General features: G+C 45.9%; 1 protein-coding gene across 1 annotated transcript in view; it reads left to right on the top strand.

The window, feature by feature from the left end:
- Positions 1-11,595, top strand: part of AP3B1 (adaptor related protein complex 3 beta 1 subunit) — a 340,812-nt gene that overhangs the window by 228,483 nt on the left and 100,734 nt on the right. Inside the window, exon 23 of the mRNA XM_015419569.1 lies at positions 9,244-9,475. Coding sequence (XP_015275055.1) covers positions 9,244-9,475 — 232 coding nt within the window. The remainder of the gene's footprint in view (positions 1-9,243; positions 9,476-11,595) is intronic.

Genomic DNA, 11,595 nt, shown 5'->3' with positions numbered 1-11,595 from the left:
GCACATCACATCCCCTTCAAAAGAAACAAACCCAATAACACAATCATGCCACACCACAAAAAAGACAGTTCACACCACAAGCAGAATACCACAAGGCAAAAAATGATAGGAAAAGTGCTAGCAGTCACCCCATTACTGCCACAGATATGTGGCAGTTAGGGCTTCAGAGCACAGTGGGGGCTGCTGGTGGGGGGGAAATGGAAAGCTGATCAATGAGGGGGGAATGTAGGTTGATGCTTGGCTGGGAAGTAGATAGGGTTGCCAACTCCAGATGGGAAAATCCTGGAGATTTGAGAGATGGAGCCTGGAGAGGGTAAGGTTTGAGGAGGAGGGGGGCCTCAGACAGGTACAATGCAATAGACTCTGCCCTCCAAACCAGCCATTCCGTAATGGGGAACCACTGTTGCCAATGTCCAGGTGGGGGCTGGAGATCACTCAGAATTGCAACTGCTCTCCAGATGGTATTGATCTGTTCCCCTGGAGAAAATGGTGGACTCTGTGTCCTTATACCCTGATTAGGTTGCCATGGCAAATTGATTCTGAGTGCCCACGGCCTTGGCACTCTCCCAGAGCCTCTTTCTAGTGCTCATTGTATTTATTTCCACAATGGGCCTTATTCCGTGTGTGTGTGTGTGTGTGTGTGTGTGTGTGTGTGTGTGTGTATTTTCAAAAGAGTGTTTCAAAGAACAGCAATTGGAATCTGCCTGTCTTCTTTTTTCTTCTTTAACCCCCCCCAGTGTTTTAGATATTTTTAAGCAGTAGCGTTAAAAGTTTTACAATTTTAATCTTAAATCTACCTCCCAAGAAGCAGACATGCCTTGTCATAAAATAACTATTAGTGATTAGTTTGTATCATATAAATCTAACTTGAGTTGATAATATGGTCCATTACCAGCTAACTGCACAGAGTATTTTTCATTTTACACTCTTCAGTTACTTTTTAGTGAAGTGTTAAATATGAAGCTTTTCTCCTTTCTAAAATTGCACACTATCTGTCTGTTATTAGGAAGATAACAGCTCTTATAAATGTTTCAGTAAGCACTAAGTAGACAGTTATGTGCACTCTCATTCCACGCTTATTTGCTTACTGTAATAAACTGATAAAATATGTGTGGTTTGTCTCTCTGTATCTACAGCCACACAGGTTTCTTTTAGAAATAATGTTGTGTCTGCAGAATTGATTGGTTATTTTCATAAAACATCCAAAGGTACACAGATGACTTTCTTAAAAATATGCAGGTGGGATTTGTAGCTTGGTTAGCTGATAGCTACTGAATGCATGTGTTAACACCGAGGGCATCCGCATGCCGCCCGGCATGCCACCTCCACTGGATGCACAGCAGGAGGGGTGGGGGTGCTGGGGGCCTTGGAGAGGTCCCTCAGGGGCCTCTCGATGCGCTTCTGTGCCTCACCAGCATCCCTCACAGTGGCAAGAAGCCCCTTCAGGTGCCCAGCAGCTGCAGTTACAAATGATGCAAGGCCCTCCATCCATTGCTGGCCCCTGGCAGAGGCTTTCTGCCAATCTCAAAACAGCTCTCCACCCACATGGAGGAAAGGGTGAGCGGGATAGACTGTGCTGAATGGGGCCCCGTGGCTGGGGACTTGACAAGTGGCCAGAGTCCTTCCCGGCACCTTCAGCCACATCCCCTGGCCACCGGTGGGCAGGTTCTCCCAATTTTCACAATGGTTTGATCCCCTGAAGAGGGGAAGGGGCAACAATGGCTACAGAGCTAGGAATTTCTGTTGGGTGAGATGGTTATGCCATGCAAAAGTCACACCCCAGGCCAGAGGTTGAAGAGTAATTACTGCAGACACAACGGTAAAAGAGGGGTCATAGGAGGGACTGCACATCCATGCTGATGACTGATCCCTCCATGGTGCAGGCCTCCGGCATCCACCTGACAGCAGGTAGATGCTTCTAGCTCTGGGTCCCAGGATGTTTTCAGGTGGCTGGGACCAGGGTTGGCATTTACCCTTATGGTAACCTTCGGGTAGTGAAGTCATCAGGTAGGCTGACATCAGGTAGCCTTCGGCAGCTGAGGTTGCCCGGTAGACACCTTCCAAGCACCTCATTTGCCTAGGCAAATATTTCCAGGACAGCTGGGATCCAGATGGCAAGCAGGCCTCCATAGGGGAATGCTCTCTGAAATTGACCATCTTTGCTCAGCTGCATGCAGTGCTACCCGCCAAGCTTCAAAGAGGTGGTGGCCCCTACAGCCAACAGCATTGTTAGCGCAGCGGTTCCTGCATGTGTCATCAGCCCATGCTGGCTCCATGGGCCCAGGGACCTCCGCCAGGGCTGATCCATTACCATACACCCAGGGCATTTGTATCTGCACTGGCTGCTAAGCTGGCCCATCTCTCCCCAAGGCACCTCCTGACTGATTTGTGATGGCTCATGGAGCTGCCCTGCAGCTTTTGAGTGTGCAGTCTGTGGTTTTGGCTGGGGGGACAGTGGCCTCTTGCATAGCCTTCGCCTCCGACCCGTGTGTGTGCATCATTGTCAGGATGGGGGCCCCTCCAGAGTTCGGTCTGTGAGGATCGTCTGGTTTACGCTGCACCCCCCCCCCATGCACTCCCACTTCCCATGGTCCACAACAATCACCCAACACCTGGGATAAACATCATGGATGAGCTTTATTGGAGAGAATCAGGGACTACAGTGTGGTAAGGCTGGGATTGCAGCATAGATGTCCAGACCCCCACTCGGCCCTGGTTCTGGGGCGCCTCCCTGATGGGCGTCGGTAGGGAAGGGCCAGGAGGCTGGATGTCTGCATGCTCCCAAGGCCCAGCTCCTGGTATAGGGAGGGCACATGGTGAGGTCTCAGCTCTACTGATGGGGTGACAGCTCTCCCTGTTGGATCATCATCTGCATGCGGGTGAAACACAGTTGAGCAGTCGCTGACATTTCTCGTTGGCAGCTTGTGGGGCATTTGGCAGTCGTGGACACACTATCTGCCACTTTGATGCTGCCAGGGGACCCAATGGGCAGCAGACACCAGATCATCGACACCTGATCCAACGTACTGTCAGAATCTATATGTATTTGGAGACTCACTCTGTCAGCAGCGACAGGGCATTCTGCACCTGCAAAGGAAGGGTTTGGCCATCAGGTGGGAGCTCTCAGCACTCAGGTTAGAGGGGATTCCCACCTGCCAATGTGATTTGTTCATGGGGGTGCTGCCAACAGCCAGGGTAGACACCTGGTGCAGTGGTGCCACCTTCAGCCCCCTCCCCTGGCAGCTGCCTCCAATGGCCCCGATGCACCAACCTGCCTGGTGCACCAGGGGCATGTCTGTGCACAGGAGCACTTCTGGTCCCTCGGCTGCCATGTTTGTGAGTGACAGATGCTGTGTACAGTGCAGCATGAGGCCATTGGTGTTGCCCACGGTGGGGGGAAGGAGGTTGGGGGAAGGGTTCGTGGCTTACCTGTTTGTGCATCACTGCCCTTTGGGATCCCAGCAGATGAGCTATGGGGCCTGAAGTCAGGGAGAGGTCAGCCATGGACTTTGCTCTCCCTGTTGTCTCTTCCCCCCAAGTGTTCACCTAACAGTGCCAGGTGCCCTGTCTGTGTTGTACCCGCCACTGAGATGCATGTGCGCTTGTTCTAAGTCACCAAGGCAGGGAGCTATCAGACAGCATCCTATGCCATGCACCCTACCTCTGAAGTTCTGGGGCGATCTTCCAGAACCATTTGTGGGGCAGGGTGAGCCATCATTTGCTGGTGGGGACAGCAGGGGGTGGTCGCTGATTGAGTGTGCACTTGGTTGGTATCCTGAGCTGCTTGGGTTCCCAAGGATGTGGCCACAGCTGAGTAGGGAGGAGTGAACAGGGATTTACCATGGGCATCAATGGGCTGTGCTGCCATTTTTGCAGACACAATGTTGTGCTTCTTCCAGAGATGTTCCCATGCCCCCTGGCGCATCCACAATTCTGAGTGTGTGTGGCCGTGGTGCAGCTGCACCAATGTAAGTGCACCGTGCAGTGCTGCTTGTGCCCTCCGCCGACGTAAATGGCCCTTACACTGGCATATCTCCAAATTACCCCAGCACAGGGGTCAGTCAGCTCGCTATTCTGATTTGCGCTCCCCCTCAAGATTGCTCTGTAATTACTGTTTCTGTGTGCCCAGCGTGGTGTAGTGGTTAACAGCAAAGGACTCTAATTTGGAGAACTGGGTTCGATTCCACACTCCTCCACATAAAGCCAGCTGGGTGACCTTCGGTCAGTCAAAGCTCTTTCAGAGCTCTGTCAGCCAAAAAAAAAAAAGTCTAGCTCATCACCTAGTGGTGCATAACAGTAAAAGATGTAGAACTTTAGGCTGCCAGACAATCTTAGGATCTCCTGGCCAGTCCTCCCTCTAAGCTGTGAAGTCTTGTGAGCAAAAATGCTGCTTTGTGAGCTACTGGCAATAAAGGTGTGAGTCAACGATATGGCTACTGCATAAATTAGTTTGCTCTGGAGCCATCCTTCCTGAGCGAAGACAAAAATGTGTAAGCCAGAGGCTAAAAAACCTTGAGCTAGCTCACACTAACTCAGCTTAGAGGGACCACTGGTCCTGGCCATACTACAAACAATGCTATTCGATTATTATTATTTTGGGTGCAACAGAAGATGTTTCTTTCAATGAAAACTTGTTTATTGAACATATTTGTATTTAATTAGGTATATCAACCATTTTTGGTTAGTTTAAGAATTATATAATTAATTCATTAATCATGAATCTATTAAGTGATCTTTAGCATGTAAAAACTGTGTTTAATCAGTTATATTCAAATAAATGTGCCTATTGCAATAATAGTTTATTTGTAGCTTTTTTTGTGCCGTTGAAAGAAGATGTCGGTTTCTGAAGTCTGGGAACTTACAGTATGTTAAAAGCCAATGCTGTTTAAAACTTCACCACCTTCTACATCTTGCCATGTGTATGCTTCCATCACTCTTACTCTTGAAAATGCTGCGGAGGTAACAGTAGGCATGGGATGTCAGCCACAGTGACTTAAGTACTGATCAGTAAAAGTACTGATCCCAGTAAAAGGAAGAAGTCCAGATGTCAGTCTTATATCAGATTGAGATTTAATTCTCACACATTCTTTAATCAGTCAGTCACAAGATTAATCAATTTTCTCTGTAGTAAATTCAGCTTGAATTTTGCAAGCATATATACATTCCTCACTGCTGATACAAGTATTGTCTTGTCTCTACCAATGAGATCCTGCTTCATACATGAGAGGGTAGCATTGTTTTAGCCATCCATTGTCTTGTGAATATTTTGTCTTATTCTGAAGCATTGGATGCCATTACACACTTCATGTGAAATAAAAATGTTCTGTTTTAAGGTTTTTCTAGTAATCAGCTCATCAGTTTTCTCATGGTTGGGTAGTTAATCAGTTGATATACCCTCATGAATAATTGAGGAAGTGTGAGAGGCCAGGCGTCTAATCTATATGTCTATTTCTCAAGTGTGGCCCCATCTGTGGACATCTAAATCCATGGATTGGGGCCACACTGAGAGAAAGGAGATTTTTCTCTAAACTCCCTGTCCCCAAATTTGTAAAAAAATCTGAAAACTTTAAAGAAATATGGGGGGGGGGGTTTAAATCCCCCCCAAAAGTAAAAATGTTGCATGCGCAGGCACAGAGTACTACCATTAGCAGATCTTCCTGCAGCCAGTGCAGCAGCTCTCAGGGGTGGGAGTTGACACAGTCAATGTGGCTCCTAACAACCAGGCTGTTGCCATGGCTCCCAGGGGCCCTGCGACTGATGCAACAGCTACCAGGGGCCCTACCACAGTCGCTGTGACTTCCAAAGTGGGAGTAAGAATGGGAAGGATATTGTCTGAGGGAGTGGGGAGAGAAAGAGAAAGAATAGGCAGGGATTGTTTGAGGGAAGGGGAGAGAAAGAGAGGAACAGTTTGGGAAGGGGGGATGAGAGTGGGACATTGAGAAAGGCTGGGGAGTAGAGGGGAGAGATAGATATAGAAGGGGCTAGGGGAGAAAAAGGGGGTGAGAGAATTGCCAGAAAAGGGAGTGTGGGAGAAAGGGGGCGGAGACTAACATTGAAGGTGTGAGGAAAGAAGGGTGGATGAGGGAAGGAAGTAAGCATAGGTGAAGGAATGACCCCCTCCCTCCAAGTTTCTTGTGGGCCCCCACTTGTATATGACATAATTATTAAAATATAAATTAGAGATGTATTATTTATTTAGATGATATATCACTTGGACCTTACTCCTGGGTCCCCCCCCTTTCAGAATTCAGTTATTTTCTAGCCTCCATACTTCAGTGGATTTTTATGCTATGTATTTTTCAACATACCATATTTATTTAAAATATAGTCCATACTGTCAAATCTTCTTAGAATAATAGATTGTTCAAAAGTACTCTTGTTGTAAATATGGCAACAATTAGTTAAAGATTTATAATGATTACATTTTCTGCACATTTGGAGAAACTGCATCGTCCAATTTTGAACATGTCAGGCGGACATTGTACTGTCAGACCATTAGTTCACCTGTCCCAGTATTGATATGCTTTCAAAAGCCAGAAGCAGAAGAATGTAGTAGTTACACTTCCCAAATTATTTTACCTGGAGATGCCAGGAACTGAATCTGTTCTTTCCCCATTACTGTTTAACATCTACATGCGCCCCCTTGCCCAGATTGCCCGGAGGCATGGGCTTGGGTGTCACCAATACGCTGATGACACCAGGTCTATCTGATGTTGGGCGGCCGGTCGAGCTCTGTCCCTGAAGATCTGCACCGGGCATTGCAGGCCGTGGCTGGTTGGCTCCAACTGAGCAGGCTAAAGTTAAACCCGGCGAAGACGGAGGTCCTGGGGCTGAGTCGTGGTGGTCTGGGGTTGGGGCTCCCTCTCCCGACCTTCGATGGGGTGCCTTTGGTGCCAGCGCCGGAGGTTGAGAGTTTGGGAGTGCTCCTGGACTCCTCGTTAACTATGGAGGCTCAGGTGGCAGCCACTGCCAAGTCAGCCTTTTACCATCTACGGCTGGTGCGGCAGTTGGTTCCCTTCCTCGACTGCAGTGACTTGGCCACAGTGATCCATGAGATGGTCACCTCGAGGCTAGACTACTGTAACGCTCTCTACATGGGGCTGCCTTTGTCGCAAATCCGGAAGCTGCAGATCGTGCAGAATGCTGCGGCCAGGCTGTTGATGGGTCTTCCTAGTAGGGACCACATCCAGCCTGTGCTGAAAGCACTGCACTGGCTGCCAATAGCGTACCGGATTCGCTTCAAAGTGCTGGTTCTTACCTTTAAAGCCCTATATGGTCTGGGTCCAGCTTACCTAAGGGACCGCCTTTCCTCATATGTTCCCCCGCGAGCACTTCAGTCTGGGACGCAACATCTCCTGGCAATGCCAGGTCCCAGAGAGGCCAGGCTGGCCGCTACCAGGGCCAGGGCTTTCTCGGTGGCGGCTCCTACCTGCTGGAATGAGCTCCCGATGGAGATCCGGGCCCTGTGGGACCTTGTACAGTTCCGCAGGGCCTGCAAGACGGAGCTCTTCCACCAGGCGTATGAGTAGGAGCCGCCACTACCATCATTATTGTTCCATCTTACCTGGCCCTGGACGAGGGAACACCAGTGTTTCCCTGGAGCGGATGATGCGGAAGAACAGAGTAGTGGCAATAGAGCTGTTACGCCATCTTGTGAAATAACATCCAGAGCACTTTATTTATTAACTGTTTATAATGTTATCTGTACTGTGATGATTTTAAATGATTTTACATATGTTTTATATTTGCGTAAGCCCTTGTAAGCCGCCCTGAGCCCGCGTAGCGGGGAGGGCGGGGTATAAATTGAATAAAATAAATAAATAAATCAGGGATCCTCTGCATGCAAACCATGTGCTATAGCACTGACTTATGGTCTCTTCTTTCCTTTCTGCTCTTTCTGAAAGAGGAGAAAGTTCTAGAATAATGTATTTGCTGATTTTATTGTCAAATGTTTTCAGTATTTTCCTGTATATTATTTTAACATCACATACTGTTTTATGGCAGTAGTTCTCAAACTTTTTCAAGTGTGGCCTTCTTTTGAACTGCCTTTTGGAATCTACTTGTAATAAAACACCATACTACTTCCCCATCCCCAAAATAAAATGCAAAGATCTCACATAAGATTCTATTTGTAAGTACATAGCAGTATTGGACCTAACAGAGCCAGTGATTCTCAAACTCTGAGTTGGACCCAAAAGTGGGTCACAACTCTCTCACTAATGGGTGACGAGGCCAGGATGGGTGTAGGGAATTGGAGAAATGGCTCTTGGCATTGTTTTAGCACATGTGGAATTTTTTTCTCTGTGACAATGAAATATAGCTTAATTTGAGATTCCTGCATTTTATGTTGGGAACAGAGAAAGTTACTTGGAAGTCCTGAAACTTACAGTAAGTTTAAAAGTGTTCCCCCTTCAGACAGTCTGAGAATGACTGGATTAAGCAAAACATAGATCCCAATTCAGCTCGTCACAACATATCAGCATGTGTTCATATTTGGCAAAGTTGCTGCTGTGTGTGAATAGATGCTGTGTATGGAGCTTGGTGAGAAAATGTGCCTGAACTGCCCAGTTTTTGTAACTGGGACATCCTATTAGAAGTAGGAGCAGCTCCTAATTTGTTCTGGAGGGGTATTTTGTTCTCATGGATCCAGCGGCAGAGGAAACCGTTCTTACAAAGCTTTGAGGTTGTAAATGTAACTAAAGTCCTAATTGTTTGTTTGTACAGCAAGCTACATTCCTCTTTTACACTGAACTAGAACTCAGACACAGCATATTTTGAAATTCAGATCATGATGACACAATATTACCAATCTGAAAAGGTTCCAGAGTATCCCACCATGCCCCATTATCCCAGCTGTTCTTGTTCCTTGAAGCCAGTCCTAAGGCTGCTTTGTTGCATTCCTTCTGAAACAACACCTGTTCCCCAACTGTTTTTAGCTGTCGTTGATTTGTTTGTGTTTTGGTAACTTTTCCACAGTGTTTTGGGGATGTGTGATAAACTACATCTATTTGCCTGAAAGTTCTTCTTATGCTGCAGCCTATCTGCTAGTTGAGTGATCATGACCCACATTTTGAGAAGCTCTATCGTAGAAGTTTTCAATTGACCACAATAAGCAGTCAGATCCTACATACCGGAATGTTTTGGGCTACACGTAGAATGTAATCCTGATTTACCTACATTGTGTATTTGTTAAGAGTTTCCCCAACAACATATTCACTAACTTCTAACTTTTCATATACACAGATCAGCACTCCAGTCTTTGTGCCAATGAAAACCCATGAACTGCTACATCGAATGAGTGGAAAAGGATTAGCAGCTCATTATCACTTTTCAAGACAGCCATGCATTTATGGTGATAAAATGGTATCTGTCCAAGTAACACTATCTAACACCACTGAACAGAAGATTGAGAATATCCATGTAGGTGAGAAGAAGCTGCCTACTGACATGAGGATGCACGTCTTTAATCCAATAGGTAATTGTTTCATTTTCTTAGAACTATCCATAAAAAACCTTTATTTTCTCTTAAGTGTTAATACAAAATAGTGAAGATATTATATTTACTGGAAAGGGAGATTACCCTGAATGTAAGACAATCCTTAAAAAAGGGTTATACAGAAAAGGGTTTTCATTACTGTATATAACTGTGACATATGCAAATTTAAGATGGCACCCATTTTCTTTTTTTGCGTGTGTGTGCACCCATACCTGAAAGTCATAGTGACCTCTGGCAACTCCTTTTGGGGCATGGAGGACATTCAGAGAAGTGGCTTGATAGCCTATCTCTGCCTCCCGGACCTGGTTTTCTTGGGAAGTGTCCCATCCAAATACTTACCGGGGTTGGCCCTGCTTAGCTTCTGAGATCTGATGAGATCAAGTTTGCCTGGGCTATCCAGCTCAGGGCAAGATGACACCCTTTTTCTTGATAACACATGTAGGGGGGAAAGGCAGTTGTCAATGGGGTTTTTAATGGCTTAATTAAATTAGCCATTCAGATGTATTTATTTATTATATTTATGTTTCATCCTTCCACCCAAGTTAGCCAACATTAAAACAGCATTTAAAATAAAGTATATATAAAATAATTCAATAAAAACACACAAACACCCATAACACCACAGCCAGGATAGAGGGCCAGTAACAGTTTTGTTGGGGGTATGCCAAACCAAACAAAAAAGTCTTCACATGATGGTGGAAGAGAGCAGTAGAGGGAGACAGACAAGTCTCCATGGGGAGGGGGTTCCAAAGTTTTGGCACCAAAACCGAGAAGGCCCTTCCTCAGGGTGTCCGGAGTGATCTTCACAATTACGATCTAGTGCATAGTTGCATGTGTACTACTGAAATTGGTGGTAATTGTATGTTTGACCAAATGGCTTATCTTTGTGCTGGCATGGTGGGGAAGCGTATTTTCAATTTATATCATTAAATGCCAATTTATATGCCAGAGAGACAGTACCCAAAGTGGTGTACCATTCCAGTTAAACAAATATCAAATAACAAGACACCATAAGACATACAAATAAATAAATTTCAAACCAGGCACAGCTAAAAAAAACAGGTTGCTTACCAGTAACTGGTGATCTTCGAGTGGTCATCTGTGCATTCACACCAATGGGATCTAGTGCGCCTGCGCTGGATCTGCCGGTGCCTAGCAAGCTCTTCTAGAAGGATTTTCGTGCCTGGCCCAACTGAGCATGCCCAGGAGCCCCAGTGAGCATGCCCAGAAGGGCAGGCTGTCAATATTACGCGGTGTCGGCCCACAGCAGACCAAACATGGGTGCAATGGTATCCAATAAAGACTGGAGTCTCTCAGGCTTATGTACAAATAATATACAGTTTATTATACAAGCCTCTCACCAAATCTTTACACAGAGTGACGTAATGCTCCGCTGCGCTCGCATTCCAAGAAGGAATGAACAGTACAGTTCGTCACTGAATATATACAACCACTGGCCAATCACAGCCAATGCTGAGTCACTGTGACTCAGTGCTAATTAGCTCTAGCAATACCCAGCCAGAACCAGTCAGAGCCAGCTCTTATGACACCTAGAGCTGTCAGCTCCTGTCAGTTAGATGCCTATGATCTACAGCATGACTTAACATACACAGAATACTGACACTCCCCCTTTAAGTCATAGCTGCTATACCAAGTTTGTGCTTCAGCACTTCAAACTTTCTTACATACTGGCATCAAGTTAATATGTCAGCCACATGTTGTCATGTACAATGGTTAGCTATATCACGCCTCACACCATTACATATTTACATTTTTACATTTACATCACATTTTGTATTTGCAAGCATACAATCACTGTGTTATTTTGTTTTGTTGGTCACAGTAAACATCCCTGTTGCAATCAACCTTTATTTACTGCACCATTTGTTAGCGTTCTTCTTTGCTTTCATGCTTCATGCATAGCTTTATTTATTTGACACAGAGAGTCATCACAGCATTTATTTAGCCCTTGTATTCACAATACTTCCAGGCAACCTTGTTAATGCAAACCTTCATTGTTTGCCATCAGGAACCAAACCTTAAACTTGAGTTGGTTATTTCCTCACAAAGAGCTTAGTTTTTAACACCTTTGTTATATT

The sequence above is a fragment of the Gekko japonicus genome, unplaced genomic scaffold (assembly GCF_001447785.1).
Source record: "Gekko japonicus isolate JY-2015 unplaced genomic scaffold, Gekko_japonicus_V1.1 scaffold206, whole genome shotgun sequence".
Classification (NCBI taxonomy): Eukaryota; Metazoa; Chordata; class Lepidosauria; order Squamata; family Gekkonidae; genus Gekko; species Gekko japonicus.
This window is presented reverse-complemented; position numbering and strand designations above follow the sequence as displayed.